This window comes from Diplotaxodon limnothrissa, linkage group LG6, assembly GCF_057381915.1.
Source record: "Diplotaxodon limnothrissa isolate DT_005_m linkage group LG6, D_limnothrissa_male_GT1.1, whole genome shotgun sequence".
Taxonomy (NCBI): domain Eukaryota; kingdom Metazoa; phylum Chordata; class Actinopteri; order Cichliformes; family Cichlidae; genus Diplotaxodon; species Diplotaxodon limnothrissa.
The window spans coordinates 14,820,885-14,842,790 of record NC_140601.1 but is presented as its reverse complement, the minus strand read 5'-3'; the positions used below and the strand labels follow the sequence as shown (position 1 = coordinate 14,842,790).

The window sequence follows — 21,906 nt, the reverse complement described above, 5'->3', positions numbered from 1 at the left end:
ATTCTTCAGCCTGGCCCTCTAAAGACCACATGTCTGTTCATATCAGACACAAGCAGCATTTCCAGTCTCGGTCCTTTTAGAAGAGTATTTCAAGTTATTCTTCATTTCTAAAAAGCTGCTGTAAGCAGCCGGGGACATGGCTTCTTGGGATGTCATGGATTCTTTCTTGTTCTCCTGAGTCAGAGCTCTAGCTGTAGCCGCAGAGGTTTGCTTGCAATAAGCAGAATAAAAAAACTGCTCAAAGAAATTCAACAGATTACGTTAAACTACCAGCTTAAAACTATTAATTTACATATCTAACGTTCCTGTGAGCGTGAAATACATTTATTTTGCAGAGGAAACACTTAGTTTGTCAGTTTTGATCGATTAGTATTGCAAGTGTGAAGCTAAAATGTTACGCTCTTTGTGTCTCATAGTTATTTTGCGATACCGACACCGATACTGATGCTGATATTTGGTGATTTAAAAATGAAATGTCTTCTTTTCTTTTAGACACACAATCACAAACAGACGTCCCTGACATTTGTTATGTTTATTTGTTTACACATTCTCGCTCCGCTTGGATCAGCTGCAGAGCGCCCTCTGGTGGACAAACTATACCTTTCGCTTATCGCTTCTTTTTTCATTTTAGTTTCTCAGCCGTGATTACTGCTGGTTAATGCCAGTAAATGGCCAGTATCGATCAATAATATTGATCTTGTGTTTGAGTAAGTAGTTTTGGCTACCCAGTGATCCCTGATATCATCTCTCTGATAAAAACTAGCTGCGATACAGCACTAAAAACTGAACCATAGACAGATGTTGATGTTGTCATGCAGATTAGAGATCTCATCAGACCATCTCTTACAAAGTGAGTAATACAGATTTTAAAGAAGGAATTAAATTCACTTGGCCTTGGGCGTTTTTTAATCAGAAACGTCTATCTTTTTATTGGAGCCTCATATTTTTACATAAAAGAATCAACATGAATAAAAAATTAGTTCTGCTAACTCCATGAAGCATGAAATAGTTGCCAGAAAGGTGAAATTTGGGGGATTTTTTGCACATATGAAATTCGATTGGTATGCTTTTCACTTCTGCTACATCAGTATTTTTGTGGACTTCATTCCTCACAGTAGCACTGCATGTGTCGGATTCAATGCATTCAAATAACACTGATGATGTAGCGGTCTTGTATGAAAGAAGATGGACTTACAGGCGTTACAGGGTTGATATATTTGGGAAGTTTTAACTTCAGACGCGTTAATTTTACAGTCAAAACTTTAATGGTTGTTTTGGATTTGAACCAGCTTACAAACCTTATTTGTTACAAGCTGTTTGCAGGTCTGCATTACAGCAGGTGAGTGTTCACTTGGGGCTACAAAGACTAGCGTAGCATTGAAGCAAATGTTCTGTATTAATGTGCACGTACAGTTCATGGTGTAGACGCTTTCACAGTGTCTCAAGACTCCCACTTAAATTTGGGCACTTTGTAGCTGTAGCTGTTTTACTAATCTCACTTTAAAAGAAGCCCATAAATTAGCATGTTTAATCCGCTGTCATTCTACTGGTTTAAGTGTTATGTGGGAAGTGTAGTGCTAAAACAGCGCTGCCGAGCCAGCCAAGTATGAAAGCTGTTAAGAAGGGCTCCATAGGCAGTGGGAATCTGGCATGGTTTCCTTTCTCCTGCGCTTCTCCCACATAAGAATCCTTTAGATCACCACATAATATCATTTCTTGGCTTTGCAGCGTTTTGAAAAGCAAACAATTATGAGATAAGTTACTGTTTCTGATCTTTTTTCGGTTTCTTTGAAGTACAGTTAATTTCCTAGAACAGCTGTTTAGTGATGGTAGATTTCAAAGGACCACGATTTCACATGAAGCCGTTAATTTCTTAAACAACTCAATAGAAATAATAAATAGGCGGGTGTTTTGTAAACAGCTAGCTTTAAGGTGTAATTAACAGAGAAATGAAAATTGTTGAGAGTAATGTGATTTATTCTTTGTCCTTTCTCTTTGCCTTTCTTTATCACTTAAACCTTAAGGCTCTTCCAGCAGCACGGTTCACGAGCAGCGCTCGTTTGAACGGAAGGCCGAAGAGGATGATGGGAAAGTGAGTTGTATCTTCTTTTTTTTTTCTTTTTTTTCCCGGTGGATTGATTCATTCTGGTGCTTCCATTTTTCCGTTTGCTTCTGGTTCTTCTCAAGTAGCAGAAAGAACGTCTGCAATGGTGGGGTTTCAGTGGGAAACACGGTGGTTGTGTTGCACCTGAAAAGATGGCACGCTGAGGCTGGGCATGCGAGTGTGTCACCATGGAGACAGGCAGAGTGACAGACACATCGAGGAGTCAGTTGCTGTCTTGCCTTCTGTCCCTCCCCCCTTTCCCTCTCCCTTTTCCCTCCCTCCCCTGCCCTCACACCGCACTGAGACACCCACATGCTGCTGGCAGTGCTGCGTGTTCTGTGGAGCTCAGGGCTGATCTGCGTGCTGCGTCCTAGCGTTTCCTCACTGACTGACCTCACGCAGCGCTCTATAACATGTACACCGCTGAAAATATAACACATATTTACCAGTGATTTAAAGAAGATTATTTTGTTAGACCCCTAATGGTTTATTTAACCCCAAATCCCCTGGAAGGGTGTAGTGTCACAACATCAGGTGCTTAGAGTTTTGAGATCTCTAGCACGAAGACTTCCGTCATCGCTAAATACAAGGAAGGGGAATGAAGATATATTCATGTTGTGAACAGTTTGCCCAGCTCTAATTAACCAGCAGCAGAGCATGTAGTAATCCTTGTGGGGCTTTCTTTTTAGGGCCAGTCGATCTGTTTTGTTGTGTTTGTGAGTTTTTTTTAAATGCCCGAGGGCTAGAATCAGCAGGCAAAGACTCCAATCTGGCACACTGGAAAATGGAAATAGGTTATGAAAAGATTTATGTTATATAAACATATTTTTGCCTTGAAACCAGTAATGTTGTATATAGTTATTCTCAAACTGAGGGCCCATTATTATAACTGGCTCATTGGTCTAGGGGTATGATTCTCGCTTCGGGTGCGAGAGGTCCCGGGTTCAACTCCCGGATGAGCCCTCATTTAATCCACCCACAAACCAGGTACTGGTACCTAAGTCCAGATCAACAGGGAGGGCTATGTGAAATATTTGCAAGGTTAAACATTAAATTTTCATACTAGATGCAGGTCTGGTTTAACGATGGTCACTGAAGATGAAAAAAATGAAGGAAATCTCATAAAGATGCTTTTGGCAAAAGGCTAGAAGGGTGAGTAAAATTGAAGGCTTACAGGGAAGTAGTGAGACCCGCTGTGACGTATAATGTGGATAACAAAAAGACAGGTGCCAGACTTCAAGGTTTTTGACCAGAATGGAGGGGGCCAGCTCAGGTTGATCATCTCGGAGCCAAAGATAGAGAGACAAGGCTGAGATAGTGGGTATGTTGGACAAAGGATGTCGAAGATGGAGCTGCCAGGCAGGAGGAAAGGAGAAGGAACACAGAGTAAGTTCATGGATGAGGTGAAGAAGGACATGAGGAGGGTTAGGGTGACACAGAATGCTAAGGACAGGGTGAGATGATTCAGTGTGGCGACCCCTAAAGGGAACCACATATTTGTATGAGTATAATTTGCTTACTGAAGATATGCTTTTATGTATTTCTATTTGTTAATTGACCTGCCCGGGGACAGTGTTTTGCCCTGTAGTGCTCTGCAACAGTCATGTGACTGAAAAGTATGAATTGAGATGATGGTGGGATGTAGCTCAGTGGCAGAGATCTCAAAACGTAAGAGGCTAATTAACACTAGGAGCAAGCAGGCATCTTATATTTGCACTTACTTTGTAATCTGTTATCCAGAATGTGTCTTACTCTTTGTACAAACCCTAGAGGATAACCAAGAGCACTGTGTGGGAGTGAAACATTATTTGGAAAAACTATTATTATTATTATTATTCCTGACAGTCTTGAAGTCATTTCAGGCAGAGTTTGAATAATTGGAGGGATTATTCTTCTTGTGTTTTATTCCCTTTTTAGTTAGAACGGCTCCCCTTCATGTGTTCCAGAGTAGGTTCAGTTTCCTTGCTGGCTAGGGCTCCGTTTGGGAATTTCCTTAGATGTTTCTGTGCTGTCTTCTAGAACAGTCCTCTCTCCTGTGTTGTAGAGCGGGCTCTAGAAGAGGCCTGTGGACTCTTCTAGAAGCAGGCAGTAGCGCTCTGTGTTCTCTGTTCTAGAAGCAGGCAGTAGTGGCGTGGCTGGGTGAGTTTCAGCTGCAGTTCTACACCACCCACTTCCTCACCGCGGGATATGATCTAGACACCATTAGCCGCATGACCCCTGAGGTAAGGTCATGACCCCTGACCCCCTCACGTCCCGCCCCTTGTCTGTCAAGGCTCCGCCCAGCACAGCTATCAAAAATCAGCTCCCCACTGACCTGGATGATGTCATCATGACCCTCCTGTCTCTGTCACCTGACCCCCCGGTGTGAGTCCTGAGCCTCAACCAGTCACTTCTCATGCTCCGTCTGCTTCATTTACATACCTGTGTTCACACATGGCCGCGTGTTCCAGTCTGTGCTGTAAACACTACTCGTTGTTTGTCCTTGAATGTGGTTTTTAATGTGATTGTGTGTGTGTATGTGTGCGCTGAAGCAAACACAGTGCTATGATGTAAACGTCCCCAAAGGACAGGCGACACTCATCAGAGATTATCCAAAGCCAAAATATTCCCGAAGGCATATCACGTGTGCAAATGTCCGAGTTGCCTGTAAAAACTGCTCACATTTGAATAGAAATGAAAATAAAAACACCTCCAGTAGAGGTGGTGAGTTCATGATGTGACTGAGTGTGCTTTGCGTTGAAGGATCTGACGGCAATTGGGGTCATGAAGCCCGGACATCGAAAGAAGTTAATATCAGAGATCAGCAAGCTGCCCTCCACAGACTGGCTGCCCGACCACAAGCCTGTAAGGATGTTAGCTGCTGCATACAATCTAGAATAAGGAGGTCGGACGAACACAAGAGCACAGACGCATCCAGCTCACGCAGCATCATAACTGTGCCTGTGTCTGTCTGTCTTTGTGTTTAATCAAGGCTAATCTGGCAGACTGGCTGTCTCACCTGGGCCTTAGTCAGTACTACCAGGTACTCGTGCAGAATGGTTATGAGAACATTGACTTTGTCTCGGACATCAGCCTTGAAGATCTGCGAGAGATTGGCATCACTAAGCTCGGTAAGATAAAACGTCATTATTAAGATTATAGGCAATATATTATAACACAAGTTCTATAGAAAAGTGCGACCCTTCATTAGGAAGCCGGGTTCCTGTTAGCCGCTCTTAGTGTCTTTGTTCTGTGTTTGTTGTTTAGAAATTGCGTAGATATGAACAGACAGATGGATCAATTGCTTTAAATTGGCTAAAATGTGTCGAAGCGCATTTCAAGCTGTTCTCTATAATCACGTGTAACCATTTGTGTGTGAGAGATACAAGAATTTAATGTGAACAAAGGTATAAACGCATCACAGAGGGAACGTTGAGATTCAAATGAACCAATAAAGCGATAACAGACGATTATGCGCCCCATCATCTTCAGCCTGTTAAGTGTCTGTTGTTTGCACCTGGTGAAGACGCTCTGTGTGACTCATTGTAACCAGCTGTCAAAACAAATGTAAAAATCGTCTCGGCACTGCTCTCGCTGCCAATCTGTAAATTGTATCTACCTCCTTTAAAAAATGTGACAGTCCCAAGAAGTAGCTCCACAAAATTTGTGTTTTTAGTGTGAAAAATGTGGTCAGTGAAGAAAGATAAAAACACAGGTTGCTTCTGCTTGTCTCCAAAAATCCTTTATCAAATTATAATGGAAGTCTATTGAACAGATTTTTGCCAGTTTTCTTGCTGTAATCTATAGCTTTCAGCATATACAAGCAAAAAAACCAACTTTTCTACAATGTAAAATATTATTTTAATAATAAAATAAATTATTAAACAAAAGTTTGAGGGGTGGCTCGAGACTTTTACATATGACAAAACAAGATAACAGGACTTCAACCTCTTCTCTGTAATTTGCCTCTTAACTGCAGTGATCCTTTGCTCATACCGAGGCTGCTGGCTTGTGGCTGGCTCTGAGCTCTGTGTGAGGTTGATTTAAATGTCTGAGCAAGTTGGATGTTACAAGTGTTTTTGTGGTTTAGTTTGTCAAAAACCGTGAAGAGCTTCCGCACTAACGCCATGTTTGCGTGTGGCTGCCAGCGTGCACATGAGCCAGTCATTTTAATGTTTAGACGTTTCAAACGGTGCAGGGCAGGATATGAACCAGAATTATGCTACTGGAAGAATTTGGACATAACATAGAGTGGGAGTGCTGCTTAGCAACGGTCCCACCAATAACACAATAACTTTTGCAAGCCAAGCGATTAATTCATTTATGAAATTCCAATGCTGCAAGGACAATATGTATAATGCTTACCATGTATTAAAGAACAGTATCCTGAAATGCAGCGAATTCAAATTGCTGGATTGGCGGACAGAGGCGGTTTCTTGCAAGTTAAGTAGATTTTTTTTAAGGCGCAAAAGTATGACATCACAACAATGTCATTGGTCACTTGCAATGTTGAACCTGGAACAACATTTAAGATAAGATAAGATAAGATAAGATAGAACTTTATTAATCCCTCGGGTGGGTTCCTCTGGGAAATTCGACTTCCAAAAAAAGCACAGCACCGACAGAAGTTACAGTTACAGAATTGTTATATATATATATATACACACACACACACACACACACATATATAAATACAGCGACAAATATAAATAAAATATACGAAGGGGATAAATAGAATAAATAGGAATAAAAAATAAAAAATACAAGTGAATTGCACATTTCAAGTATTGAGTCTATTGCACTGTTGACTATTTACAAAAAGTATTGCACAAGGTATTGTACAGTGAGGTGAAGAGGCACTACAGCTTAGTTGTTCCCCCCTCCTTTGTCCTCCTGTTTCCCCTCCCTCTCCCCTCCAGAGAGGAGTTAAACAGTCTGATGGCGTGTGGGACAAAGGAGTTTTTAAGTCTGTTAGTTCTTGTCTTGGGGAGAAGCAACCTGTCACTGAACAGACTCTTCTGGTTGTTAATGGCCGTGTGCAGAGGATGCCCAGCATTGTTCATAATGTCCATGATGATGATGATGATGTGGGAACAACACGAGGATATCAGATCCTACTTGGATAATACTGTTAAAAAACAAAACAAACCTATACAGAGATGTAATTATTATTCAACTTTTTGGAATTGTTCCAAAACCTTTGGGTTAGTTTTAATCTGCATGACTAGCGCAGAATGAGGTTGCCATTAAAGATTTGCAGTTTTCAAGAAAATGTAAATTTGTATTTCATGGTGGCTTTTATGCAGAAATGCCACTCTCTCCTAGCTTTGCAGTGTAAATATAGCTTATTCTCTTCTCACAATCCTCTGTTTTGCCCCGCACTCCTGCCCCCCCTCAGGTCATCAGAAGAAGATAATGTTGGGAGTGAAGCGGCTGAAGGAGCTTCAGAGAGGAGAAAGTGGCTCCGAGCCTCCTCAGAGCCCCTCTACACCTCCATCCAGCCCAGGTGGCAGCACTACATCAGAGCTGCGGAAAGAGGCGAGGAAGCAGAGGGACGGGGTGCCCAGCCCTCGGGCCAAACCTCGCCCAGGTCTCGCACACACACAGACCCCTCCCCACACACCGACTCAAACCCCACCGCAAACGCCCCCGCACACTCGGACCCAGCAGGCTTCCCCCAGGGCTCGGCCGCGGCCATCCACCCAGCAGTCGACAGCAGACTCGGCAGTACCTCTGCTGAGGCTGCCCAACGTGGAGGAAGAGCGACGGAGAACTCACAGTCTAATTGGCTCGGAATCAGACTCTAGATATGCCACCGTGTGCCGCAGCAGCTCTTCACATACCGCTGCCGCTAATGATGTCACTGTTAACCGCAGCCAATCATCTGTTACCCTTCGCCCGCGTAGGAAAGGTCGGCCCCCAACACCTCCTAAACGGTCCTGTTCTTCCATTACCGGGGGTGACGGGGAGGGCGAGGGGCAGGTGGAGGGACTGCTCGGGCTGCCAACCTATCGAGAGCGGCGAGCTAGTGACTGCGGCAGCCTGGGAGCTGCTTTAAGGGCTCAGGAGTCAGCAGGCTTGGAGAGGTCAGACGGAGCTTCTGGGAGTGTTCGCAGCCTCGCGGCCATGCTGGAAACATCCATCGTGAGTGGAACCAAAACGCTGCCGAAGAATCTGGGAAGCAGCACGAACTACCTGCAGGTGGGTGACAGTGACTGTGAGAGTCAAATGTATGAGTTTTTTGGGCTACATGTCTAACAGTGATGTGATCTACAGGTGAGTCGCCAGGCAGGCGCAGGAGGTCTCGGATCTGAAGAAGATGATGTTTTAAATCGCCGCAGGACCATCAGTGGACCCGAAGGCCTCCCTGGAGATCAGTCTGACCAATTACCTCAGCAACCGGTCCCGCGACGCCCCGAGCCTCGGCCCCGCTCCACCGTGCTCACCTCAGCATCAGAGATCACAGACGGCACAGCGACGCTCCGGAGGAAGCCGCGTCCTGTGGCCGCGGACTCTGAAGCTCCTGCATCTGTGTCTACCACGGTTGTTACCACGACTACTGGCTCTGACACCATACGCAGGAGGCCACGCACGACTGAGCACACGGAGCATCTCATTCAAAGCAATAACCAATCAGATTCTCCTATCAGTCAAATAGATAGCTGCCGTAAAATTGAAAGCGAGCCGCAGCAGAACGGCGGCGTGATCCTGAGGCGGAGGCCGGTGTCTGAGATCTCCGAGAGGACGGAGACCAACAAGGAGAGCTGTGAGTGGATGGAAGCTAGGAAGTCTCTGAAGCCACCAGTTTCACCCAAACCATCCACTGTCACCCTGAAGAAGCCGCAAGCTGACCCCCCGACTCCGACTCGTAGGGTCCCCATACCCGGGCCTGACACTGCTGAGCTGGCCCAGAGCCCCGGTGAGACACACACACAACACATGGTCACTGAATTTAACTTCTGTGTCAGAAAATCAAAATCCTATACTTAGGGCGTTTAAATATTTATTAATTTCTGCCTTTATTTGGTGGAGAAAGTGGAAACAGAGACAGAAAAGAAGAACACGCAACTCCCCCCATAAAACCTTTGATGTTTTATGATGTTTTATTACAACGTGCTGACATCAGCCTGTTATGGCGTCATCTTATGTTGATGACGTACGGTTTCGTATTGAACAAACAAAAAGTGCATTGTATCGCTCCCTCAATGGCCTTTCATATTATATAATACTGGATATGGTTTCGTGAAACCTTTTGACCTTGGGCACTAACAATGAAAGTCAAGGTCAAATCACAAAAACAGTCGCCTCAAGGAGCTTTGTATTATATGTTAAAGACTCTACAATCCAACAGAAAAATCCCAACAATCAGACGACCCCCTATGAGCAAACATTTGGCGAGAGTAGGGAAGAAAAACTCCCATTTCACAGGAAGAACCAAAAAAACGGATGGGACCATTTTTCTTCTCTTCTAAACTCAGACACATACAGCTCACTACCCACATGTTTAATAAAATATAGTTAATATTAATTAACTTGGCTTATAACACACATTGCATAGTTGAGTACAGCAAATATAAAAGGTCCTATTATATTATTTTCCGTGTTACCTTAATTTAAATATCATTAACATCTGTTCATATTCATGACAAACATTGTTTTTAAATTAATGTCATTTAATCCAAAGACATCCTGCTTTATGTGTAGCCTTGTACTCTGCATGAAATCAGTGATTAGTAAAAGAGTTAGAATTCATCACATGCGGTGGCTCCATAAGCGTTTACAGTTGTTATCCCTCGCTGTGTTCAGAAGTGCTCTTTTACACTCCAGTGGTTATTTGAGTTACTGTTGACTTCCTGTCAACTCAGAGCACTCTGGCCATTCTCCTCCCACCTGTGACATCAACAAAGCTTTTTCACCTTGAGAACTGCAGCTGGCTAGATATTTTCCCTTAAACCATAGAGATGGTTGTGTGGGGAAAATCCCAGCAGCTTCTGAAGTCATCAGACCTGCCCGACAAGCACCAACAAACAAACATCCCACATCAAAAGCCACTTAAATCTTCTTTCTTTCTCTTTTCTGCTCAGTTTGAAGTTGAGCAGGTCGTGCTGAGCATTTCAGGACATGATTTGCTGCCACTCGATTAGCTGACGCTTTTTGGTCACACACGGGTCAAAACCTCATTAAGTCATTCAGTATTAAAAACTGAAATGTTTCTGTTGCTCTGTAAATTCAAAACCAGGCAAGTAAACTATGCCAGGAAACAAAGGTGCTCAAAGACTAAAACATTTTTAAAAAATCAATAATCGATAACAGCAGTCTCTTTGTTTTGATTCTTCAGAGAAATAGATATCATCTATGTGAGAAAAATGACGTCGTTCTTTGTGATTCTCTCTGAGCAGAGTCGAAGCGTGTCCCTCCCCCCGTGTCCCCGAAGCCGCGTGGGCCTCCGACAGCACCTAAACCTGGCAAAGCAATAGTAGCTTCAGCAACCATGAGCCCGAGCCCCGCCGCTACCAGCCCGGCTGCAGCCAGCCCCACCCCGGCCCCCAAACCCTCCTCTCCGCTCTCTGCCGCCCCTCTTCCAGCCCCCGACACCCCCTCCGCTCCCTGCCTCTCACCCGGGCTCCCTCTCACTTCCCCTTCTCCAGCCCAGAGTCCGTCCACTCCCTCACCGCACCCCGTCAAACCTCCACGCTCCTCGATCACCGGTCTCTCCATCGACCTGTTGGGCTTGCGGGAAGTGGAGGAGGAAGAGGATAGGAGGCGAGATGAAGAGGAAAGGAGGAGAGAGCGAGAGCACAGGAGGCACAAAGAGCAGGAAGAGGAGAGAAGCAGAGCCGAGGACGGGGCTTTGAAGGAGCTGGAGAGGAAGTCCTCAAAGAGCGACAGTGTGGAGAGTCGAGCAGGGGAAGGAGAGCAGGAGGAAGAGGTTCAGCATCGGCTGGAGGAGACCAGCGCCTCTTTGGCTGCAGCTCTGGAGGCTGTGGAGCATCAGATCAAAGAGGAGGACACACAAAATGAGTGAGTACTAGAAGCAAATCTCATTTTCCCACTGAAAGGAGATTTATATTCATCGGGACTGCATGTTGGCACCAAACCTAATGACAAAGGGATTAGATCATAAATAACTTGACGCGGTGTAGAGCTGCAAATTGAGACAGGCTTCAGTGTAATGGAAGTGCTAGTGCTGTACAGAAAGGACTCCCGAGGCTCGTGTTGACATCAAGCTCAAGATTGTGAGAAATATACACACACTCCTGGTTTGAGTATAGACAGTACAAAACATGGATGTAGCCATTGATCTTAAGTGGGCCCAACCAGTGAAACTCCCTTTTCTGCCAGGTTAAAGATATTTAATCCCTGACATATCTTGATACAGGAAAAAGAAGTGAAACTTCAGCAGCTTTTTGCATGATAAATGTGTAAAAAAACAGAAAATCTTCTGGTAAGATGCTCAGATTGTCAAACCTTACATTTGACAGCCCTGATCTATGGGTTTGAAGTTTTGTTTGATCTCCTGTGAAAACCAAAACAGGAAGGGGATATATGTTTTTCCCCATTAGCTATCAGCAGTTATTCCAGTGCAGCTGAAAGGGCAAAGAAGGAGAAGGATATAAAGCAGCACTTTTATTCTAATCCAATGAGTTGCTTTAAAACAGCGATCCAAATTTGTTTTTGTTTAATATCATCAACTCATTCCCCCTCAGTTGATCAACTCAGTGGAGTGGAGGAATTCAAAAATCTGGACCCAGCCAGGGTTTGCTTGTGCGTATGGGTATGTTTGTCGCGCACGCAAACGGACGATGAAATTGCATTTCCTGCGGCTGCTTCACAAACAAAGCCGTGCCGCGTTTTGATCGCAATGATTTAAATGCAAAGCAGCGGCCGTGGTAAACATTCCCTTTGTTTTAAAAACAGCTCTGTGATTCACTGTAAGGAAAGTGAACAGCAAAGCAGTGAGGCTGTCAGGAAGAAGACCAAAAACAGTGCAAGGGGATTACACGCTGCGAGTCCACTCGGGGAGGCGTCGTGAATCCAAGAATTGCCGACTGCACCACTATCAATAATGACAGGACAACAAAGCTAGAAGGTTGCTGTTAGATATAACAGGGCATCGAATAGCTAAGTAGCCAAATGGGTTTTGGAATTCATGGAGACAAACAATTAGAAGGAAAACAAACTTGCTGGGTGGAAAAAAATCAAATATTACCAGCTGAAACTATCCAAATGACTCCTCTGGCATCTTTAGCTGCTTCAACTAGAGGTGGGCGTAGTAGTATCGATCCGACACTGGTATTGGTATTGGATCAATACTATCAGGGTAAGATACTTTGCTTCTATCCTCTAAGTTAAGTATGTAGCTCAGTGAACTGTGTTAAATAAATTATTTTGGGGGAAATGAAAAATATTCCTCAGACATGCACTTTGAAAAATGTCTCAACCTTTTTGTGTTGACTGTCAGGTCTGTTTTATTTATAGCCTATAGCTCATTTAAATCGTTAAATTAGTGATCAGCAAAGTGTGTTCAGAATTTGCAAACTGATGATGACTCACCTCATGAATCATGACACACTACTCTAAGTTAAAAGTATTATGTATAATTGAAAGCATTAGTGTTGATGCTGGTATCGGTAATACCGGCCCTGTATTCACAAGTGAATAAGCACAACACAGAACAAGCTTAAACACATGAACTTTGGACAGTTTTGGGAGAAATAGGTCAGGACTGTCTGACATGCAGCATGCAACAGGAAGTAATCTGCTTCACACACATTCACACCTCTGGATATATCTCCACGTGGTTTTATGTGAGGGTGCATGCAAGAAGCAGCACTGGTAAATGCTGCAGACAGTTTGCACAACCACTTAAGATAAGATAAGATAACTCTTTATTGTCATTGCACAGTCATACATAGTACAGTAGTACAATGAAATTGGAAAAACTGTCCTACGTCGGCACTACATATAACACAACACGACACGATATGACACATCACAACGTAACAAACAACACAACACAGTATATTAACTTAGTATAAAAAAGAAGAATAAGTGTATGTGTATTGCACACTGTTATTATTGCACATTAATTATTATTGCACCTTGTTATAAATATAAATATTATTGTTATCGTTTTAAACATTGTTACCTCCCCCTAAAAAGTCCAGGGAGGTATCCAGTCAGGTCAGCTATTTACATTGATCAGGGCTATTGCCCTGTTGTAAAAGCTGTCCTTGAGTCTATTTGTTCGGGACCTCAGCAGCCTGAACCTCCTGCCAGACGGCAGCAGCTTAAACACCCGGTGTCCTGGGTGTGTGCAGTCCCGTAGGATGCTGCGTGCCCTCTTGAGACAGCGAGTGCTGTACAGGTCCTTCAGGGAGGGAAGAGGATGTCCAATGATTTTTTGGGCCATGTTGATGACCCTCTGGAGTGCCTTTCTGTGTGCTGTGGTGCAGCTGGAGAACCACACACCGATGCAATATGTCAGCACACTTTCAATGGAGCAGCGGTAGAAGACGGTCAGCAGCTCCTTCTTCAGGTCCATTTTTCTGAGGATTCTCAGAAAGTGGAGACACTGTTGGGCCTTCTTTAAGACCGCGGAGGTGTTAGAGCTCCATTGGAGGTCTGTGTCTATGTGCACACCCAGAAACTTGAAACTGGAGACCCTTTCCACGCACTCCCCGTTGATGCTGACAGGCTGCAGCTCGGACTTCCTCCTTCTGAAGTCAACTACCAGTTCTTTTGTTTTGGTGGTATTGAGGTCCAGGTTGTTGTCTGCACACCAATCTGACAGCCTCTGAACTTCAGCTCTGTATGCAGTCTCATCTCCCCCTGAGATGAGCCCCACCACAGTGGTATCATCTGCAAACTTGATGACTGTGTTGTCTGGGTGGGAACTAACACAGTCATGTGTGTACAGAGTGTACAGTAGGGGACTCAGTACACAGCCTTGTGGAGAGCCGGTGTTGAGGCTGAGGGCTGAGGAAAGATGAGGCCCCACTCTAACTCTCTGTACACGGTCTGAGAGGAAGTCTCTGATCCAGCGGCAGGTGGTGGAAGGAAGTCCAATTTCCAGCAGTTAATCCAACATCGCACGGAATTTATACTCAGGAGCTGGAATGTTAGCTGGTCTAAGTCCTTATATGTGGAAATAAGACCTTAACCCTGTATTTTGAAAGAAATGTGAAAAACTTTTGCTATGATCTATTTCTTTGTTCCCTGACTGCCAAAACTTTATCTTGAACTTAAAATTTGAACAAAAACAAACAAACAAAATATACATATTCTTATTGCCTGGGGTTAGAGGTCATCACCGGTGACAACTTAGGTCACAGAAGGTCATTCAAAGTAGCTAATGTGCGATCAGTGTTAGATATTTGCATCCTCTCAAATCCCTCCACTTTCCATCTCTGATTCTTTGCTGTATGCCTCAGCACTAACCGAACCCTTCTTTTATTCTCGCCCAACTTCCAGCTCTCTCTCCGGAAAAAAAGCAACAGTCTCCATCTTGGACGACATTGGCAGCATGTTTGACGACTTGGCAGACCAACTGGATGCGATGCTGGACTGATCTGCTGCACGCATCTCATTTTCCTACAAGCCCTTTCCCTCGCCTCCCCCCTCATCATGCGTAGGTGTAAGAAAACTCTCCCGAGGCTCAGTGCCGGCGCGGAGAGTGTGTGTTCGAGCGTGCGCCCCCTCGTGCGTGCGTGAGCGCTTTCTCATGTAGCCTTGTACAGTACTGACGAGGGGAGTGGGGGGGGGGTCCTCTTTGTCTGGTGCAGTAGCTCTAGTACGCCTCCTGGTGCAAGGAGGCCGCTCCCACACAACCTCTGACCTCTGCAGCTCAGCATGTCACCGCCGCCGCCTCCGCTGCCACCCGGCCTCAGATGGCTGTGTGAACCATGAGAAGCACAATCATTTTCCTCATCCTTTGATCTCTACAGACTTGGACCGACATGCTGACTCAGTCAGACAGGGAGACAGCAGATAAGCATATTGCTTGCAAAATAAGCACACTATCCATCTGGCAGGGAGATAGCTAGATAGCTAGATACATAGATAGACAAGGTAGATACTGATGAGACGTCCAAGAAGATTTATAAAAGCACACGGGGAGAGAGGCGGGCCGCTTTCTGTGCCCGATTCGCTCCTGCAGCGTCAAAAGGATGCATTTTTCCAGTCAACTCGTAGCCTCTATTTCTCTTCTGTTCCAGTGGAGGATTATGGTTAGCCGGACTTCCTGACTCCCTGTGTGTCGTCTCTGTTCATGTTGTTGTTGTTGTTGCTGCCGTTGCCGTTGTCGTCGTCGTGTGTAGTCCCTGCTGATGCTCACGTCAGTGTCCTCCCTCTCGTACAGTAGTTGTTGTAATGATCAGAAAGATGATATAGATGTGTGTCCATGAGTTTTGAGACACTCGCACGCACACACACATGCACACACTTATTACATCTTGCTAGTCTTCAGCTTTGTTGGCGGTTAACTCCAGCTGCGGAGGTTTGCTTGAAAATTAATCTGCACACACACACACATACACACACACACCACACCCATGAACATATATTATATATATATATAAATATTTACAAGCACACTCATGCGGTATATCCCTTTGTCCTGCTGCAGTGAACAGTGTTTATAAAAGATAAACCTATATTTCAATGCTTTATATAGTACATCCAGTATACATACATAGAGTTTATAGTATACCTGGGTATTTGAGCTGTTATGGCTCCCTCTAGTGTTGGTTAGTGAAACTGCCTCTAATTGGCCCACCTTGAATCTCGTCTCCCCCACTTTTTGTTTTTTTACAATCTCCCTCTGTGTCTGGTTTGTTAACTCTACATCTCTCTGTGCCTTCGTAGTGTTCTTCATATATTCAGTTTTTTGGTTTGTTTGGTTTTTGTTCCATACTTTAACATATTTATTGGGGTTTTTTTGGGTTCCTTACAAGCCCTTTTGTGTCTGTGATGTCTGAATAGCTTCTATATACGACCTCTAAAATTAGTCAGCTTGTCTACCCCATTTAAAACCAGCCCATGTAAGTCCCCCCGTAAGCTGTAATAAGTTGGCTCCGCTCCTCCTTGAATCCCTGGTTTTTAGTGGCCCACTCAGCGCCCCCCCCCCCCCCCGTCCCCTCAAACCCCCCCAGTGTTAGCCAGACAGTGGATCAACCACCAGTGTTCATCCCCCAATGAAGAGTCCACTTGTATTTTTATGCTCTTTGAAAACAAAGATGATATATTTGAGAGACAGATGGATCTATGTGAATACTATTAATAATAACAATAACGATAATGGCTGTAGGCATTGAGGTGAGCTTCTGGTCGAGTTCTGGATGTGTTGTGACGGCTGTTGTGCCATGTTGGTTGGGTTTAGGTTGTGTTTCTGCTGTGATGATGCATTCCTGTACAGCTGTGATGAGAATAAATGTAAAAAAAATAAATAAACCGGATGCTACTCTTTCGCAGTTGTTCTTTTGCATCTCGCCTTCTACAGCAGGCCTGATTACGCCCGAGTCACTTCACCCGCACACAATGGCAGAACATGTCAGTGGAAAATCCTCTGGTAATAATTTTGCTGCTTTTGGAATGCTCTCCAAAAGAATCAGAAACCTAAGTGAATCTATCTCCATTTTTAAGACCGAATGCATTGAATTTTCAGGCAAAATACTGTTATAAATTGCAGAACAAGATTTATTACCTACCCAAACCCGAGCGTACAGCGATAAAATATAACTGAACAGGTAATGTGTATTTTGGCTATTTCTACTCACTGACGTGTGACACAGAAATTTAAGCAATGTGGAAAAAAGAAAATGCCTTTGCCATATGTGGGGATTTCAGTGGGGACACAGGGGTTGATTACCCCCATTAGAAATGTTGGTGATTGTTTGCCAGCTAATATTAAGGAAATGTTGCCCTGGCCTTTGTTTTTCAATCAGACTCTATAACTTAAATGAGCTGTACAGTGCTTGAAATTACCGGAGATGTGTGTGACAGGTTTCAAATATGCAGAAACTGCAAAAAAAACAAAACAAAAAAAACCTACAACCTGCAGCAGAAGAAAACACCAGGATGAAGGAAATGAAGTGTCTAATGGAGGACTCATGGACCCATCCTGCATAATGTTCCTGACCAGTTTTGGTGAATCGCAGCCTCAGTTTCCTTTCCTTAGCTGATAGGAGTGACAACCGGTGAGGTCTTCTGCTGCTGCTGTCCATCTGCTTCCACGTTTGAGGTGTTGTGCATTCAGAGATGCTCTTCTGCATAGCATTCATTACACACTCTGACCTCTGACATCAAAAAGGTATTTTTACACAGAGATCTGCTGCTCACTGAATATTTTTTCTTTTTCAGAACATTTTCTGTAACCTCTAGAAATGGCTGTATGGGAAAATCCCAGTAGATGAGCAGTTACTGAAATATCTGCTGTCTGTCTGGCACCAACAGCCATGTCACTTTAATCAGCTTTTTTTCTCTGTTCCAATGCTCAGTTTGAACTTCAGCAGGTCATCTTAACCATGTCTAAATGCCTAATGCACTGAGTTGCTGCACTGTCATTGATTAGATATCAGCATTGATAAGCAGTTAAACAGGTGCACCTAACAAAGTGAGTCTGCAGTCAACATTATATTATATATCCAGTCTTATTACTACATTGTTTCTATATTCTGCAGATCTAGCTATGCCAATTAACTACAATTACATATGGTATATTGCTGTTGACAGGTAAAACTACAAATAAGGTGACAGGCCAGTTTTTATAACCTTCAAATCGTGTAAAAACAAATTCCAGGCACATTCCTGTGCAGCACTGATTTTTCACTGCACCAGGAGGAGCCACACCTTTTGTTCACCCAATGAAAAGTCCAGTACATGATTAATAGTATTATTCTCAGTGAGATTTTACACTTTCAGACAGGTGTTTGTTGTTAACATGGCTTTCTACATGTGATATGTGCACACAGGTACAGGGGCCCAACTGATTAAAGGATGCTGACATGCAGGCTGGGTTTATCTGTGGTTGCACTTTTTGAGTTTATCCACATTGTCCTGTTATGTCATCATGCCTGCTGGGAGTTAAAGGTCTATATATATATATAGAGAGAGAGAGAGAGAGAGATTTTTTTTTTTACAAACTATTAACTAGTGATACTTGAATTTTCTTAATTTCCTGCCTGAAATTCCTAATAAATTACCAAAAAAAGAAAAATGCCAGATGTAGCAAATGATTGTAAAAAGTCAGAAGTTTCAATAAACACTCAATTTAAAAAAAAAGAAAGAAAGTCAGAAAAGGATTTTATGGCAGTTATAATGGTTCAGGCTTGAAAGGGTTCATTGACCACGATGAACTACAAGTCCCATGATGCCTTGGACCTTGCGCATCTGAAATATGCCGACAGCGTTAACTTTGTTTCTAATTACAGTTTACAATAACTCGTTGTTCTCATGCCCGCATATCAATGAAGACCCAGTAAACAAAAACAGGGACAAAAAAAAACGACCCCCCCCCCCCCCCCCCCCAGCAGAAACAATTAAGCTAGCTCTGCAGCTAACAGTTAGCCCGGAAATGATAGGACACGGGGGAGGGGCTTTAACCCTGAGAGGGTATGTGAGGGACTTCAGGCGGGCATGCAGGTCTTTTCCTTCTCAGCCCGAGCAGACGATGGACCTTTGAAGACTATATACTATAAACACACAACATGGAAGCAAAAAAGGCCGAAACGATCTGGTCTGCTTCGCTAAATACTTCAAAGGACGGCGGTTAAGAGTGAACGAGGTGAGTACTGGGTCTGCACGTGGAGGAAGTGTACAGCGACTTACATCGCAAGCACGTGCAACCATGTGGCGATAAAGTAGAACTTGTGCTCCGATTTTTAAAGTGCATTCACTGGATTAAGCAACACTTTAGTTAAATGACGGATCCATTTAGCTATTCTTCAAAATTACTTTAAGGGTCACGGTTTTCACGTCTTTGTGGAACCAGTTGTTGTTCAATTCTGCAACAAATATTTTAAGCAATTCTGCGCAAAGTAAAAGATTCCCTGATTCACTCATTACACATTTAATTAATGCATTCTTTCTGTGTATGAATGCTCAGCTGTGTGTTTAGCCTGATACATGTCATAGACTGTATATAAAAGATGGACATAACATTGGCGCCTGAACGTTATTAAATGCCTTAGAGCTGCACTTTTGCCTAATTGTCAGCAGGGGGTAAACAGCTTTCTAGACATCTATGCAAAAATGACATTACTGAGGTCAGAGGAAAGAAGCAAACATTTTCCTGAAGAATTTGTTTCATTGCTAATAAACCTGATGAAGCAGGATATGCTTTACAGTGGACCTGCTTGGGCCCCTTTATGCTTGCTGCATTGGTTATGTGGTGCTCAAATGGTGATGTCGCCACAGCTCTGTAGCATTTACACCAACACCAAGGGTATGAGTACACACTGCAATGTTGCCACTGCTACACCGTGGGTGTAGACATCAACACTGGAAGCAGAGAAGGGTTTTATTTCATTATTAACAGTGACACGATCATACACTCAGATTTTCAACACAGTGGCGGTAGCTCTCATGTGAGGCTTAAAAAAAATTGAGATGTGCCAACCAGCTGACACAATGCCAAAGTGTGGCATGTGACGACACTTTAGCAAATGAGGGCGAGTATAATGGGCCTGTGAGTCTCACAGTCAGATGTGCTATTTACAAAGAATAAGAATAGAATAATCCTTTAATTGTCCCACAAGGGGAAATTTGGGAGTGTCTGGTTTAAAAATTTATTATTATTATTAATAATAATGGTAATGCCAGAAATCTTTTGCTTGAGGTGTCATAAAGTCAAAGTGTCACTGACTGTGTCCTTTTATATACAGTTTATGCTACATGTTGCAGACAGTGAGTACCCTCAAAGTCTGAGCAACACTGCTGGACAAACTCATGACGCAGTTTCTGAATTACTACACACATCGTCTCGGTTGTACACACTCGTAGCGGTTGGTTGAAGGGTTTTGGGGGGGCGTTTGGATTTGTCTCTGTTAAAATAAAAAGCTCCTTCTGCCGTGCGACCTTTACAAATGTGCCTTTCAGCCTGTTTTACTACAACAAAGCAAGATTTGCAAGTCATTTGAGGCTCCAGTAATCAATTTCCAAAGCGCATGAAGTGCCTTCTGCTCATGATTAAGATCATTGTGTTTGTGTCTTGTTTTTCAGCCTTCACGGTGGGATTGGATGACAGTGCAGAGGCTGGAGAATGCACAGGGCTGTTTAGCAGACTGAAGGCTGGCTGAATGCAGTCGGAGAACAATGTGATCACCTGGAGATGAAAGCAGAGCAAGAAGAAAACAGCCGGTGAGCCTTTTTTCTTCTTTCTTCTTCTCTTAACAAACGAACCGGTTCCAGCCTGTGACGACAAACTAAATAAACTTTTCTGACACCTACTATGAGAGCTGAACTCCAGCTCCTGATTCCAGCTTTTCTCTGAGGCTCAGTTATTTATGATAAATGTTTTTATGATGAATTGTCACGTTGCCTTCATCTTTAAAAACAACTACTGTGTTTTCCAGGTGAGAGGAAGGTGACTGGAAGTAGGCTGTATTTTGCCACATGGTCCTGAGAAATGGGCTTTCATGCTGGTCTGAGATCAGGTGAGTCTGTATAAGATGCTGGTACTCGAACATTTTCAGCCTGTGATGACAAACTAAACAATCTTTTCTGACACCTACTATGAGAGCTGAGCTTCAGCTCCTGATTCCAGCTTTTCTCTGAGGCTTCTGGAGTAATCCTGTAATACCATGTGATGCTACGAATGTCTTTATGTGAATAATAACTGAGCTGCTCCTCTTGTTTACAGCCCGACTCAGGATGGCAGATGGTGATCTAGTTTCTTTACGGTAAGTCTGTTTATATGCGATGCATGTGGGAGAGCCAGTGACGAGAGAAACTCAACACCTCGTGTATGTGAACTTCCAGATCATGGCTTGTTTTGCTTTTCTCCTTCTGTCACTCACATGAATGTGTATTTGTGTCTTTCAGGTGTGGTATTCAGATGTCGTCACCAGATGGGGAAGCTGCTCACAGGACAAACCCAGCAAAGATGATTTTATGGGACAGGAGGATGTTGTTTTATGCAGTTATTTAAAAATACTTTTTCAAATTTGCCAAATAAAAGTTAAACTCTCGTTTTCTGAATGGTCTCTGTGGTGGTGTCATTCTATTGAAATTCTGATGCCTGATTAAAGCCAAAAATGAAGATTTAGGCCAAATTCATCCACCATGAGTTTGTGAATTCGAGAATGAGATAAGATGAAACTTTATTAGGTGGTGCAGGATTTAGAAACTGATACCACAGGTGCACCACCTTAAGAGTAAAGAACAAAGTGGGTACAGCTGCAGTCTAGTCATACTAACTAGACAGTCTTTGGATATTTAAAAGCACAGCTGTGCACTGGGAGGTACAGCAGGGTGACTAATTAAGAATCTGCTGTTCAATCCATGCAGATGTCAAAGTGTCCTGGGAAAAGATGAAGCACCCATCCGCATGATGAAGGTTAAAATAAGTTTAGTGGTCAAAACAATGGCAGCATTAGAGAGAAGGAAAACGTGTTTAGATTAGAGGTCAGGTGTTTTTGATGGTCTGTACCAGAGCTGAGTAAAGAAAAAAATCAAAGTACTGTTCTGGTACTTTCTGTGGGGGCCTCGGAGGAGAAACAGGCATAGCCTCCGGTCACATGAATAGAAAATGACCTCCCTGCGTGTTTTCCCTTCGGAGCGACTCATTTGCGTTTTCCCTGCCTGCGCTGAGGCTCATTGCGTGC

The 21,906-nt window shown here is 43.7% G+C and overlaps 1 protein-coding gene, 1 long non-coding RNA gene and 3 other non-coding genes across 6 annotated transcripts in view; all 5 read left to right on the top strand.

Moving 5' to 3' along the window:
• The window catches only part of LOC146630304 (uncharacterized), a 51,511-nt gene extending 36,857 nt beyond the window's left edge, over positions 1-14,654 (top strand). For both annotated transcript variants that reach the window (XM_085355739.1, XM_085355738.1), the window contains 8 exons: positions 2,025-2,092; positions 4,219-4,326; positions 4,847-4,948; positions 5,076-5,214; positions 7,482-8,284; positions 8,360-9,002; positions 10,483-11,104; positions 14,558-14,654. In XM_085355739.1, coding sequence (XP_085211865.1) covers positions 2,025-2,092; positions 4,219-4,326; positions 4,847-4,948; positions 5,076-5,214; positions 7,482-8,284; positions 8,360-9,002; positions 10,483-11,104; positions 14,558-14,654 — 2,582 coding nt within the window. The remainder of the gene's footprint in view (positions 1-2,024; positions 2,093-4,218; positions 4,327-4,846; positions 4,949-5,075; positions 5,215-7,481; positions 8,285-8,359; positions 9,003-10,482; positions 11,105-14,557) is intronic.
• On the top strand, positions 2,996-3,067 carry trnap-cgg (transfer RNA proline (anticodon CGG)). The gene has a single exon. It is a non-coding gene; the product is annotated as a tRNA-Pro (tRNA).
• Positions 14,655-18,741: 4,087 nt separating the features above from the next.
• On the top strand, positions 18,742-21,240 carry LOC146630301 (uncharacterized). The gene is made up of 5 exons (XR_014906253.1): positions 18,742-18,866; positions 20,303-20,440; positions 20,656-20,736; positions 20,943-20,982; positions 21,125-21,240. It is a non-coding gene; the product is annotated as an uncharacterized LOC146630301 (long non-coding RNA).
• On the top strand, positions 20,490-20,578 carry LOC146630303 (small nucleolar RNA SNORD60). The gene has a single exon (XR_014906290.1). It is a non-coding gene; the product is annotated as a small nucleolar RNA SNORD60 (small nucleolar RNA).
• Positions 20,774-20,862, top strand: LOC146630302 (small nucleolar RNA SNORD60). The gene has a single exon (XR_014906289.1). It is a non-coding gene; the product is annotated as a small nucleolar RNA SNORD60 (small nucleolar RNA).
• Positions 21,241-21,906: the final 666 nt, after the last annotated feature.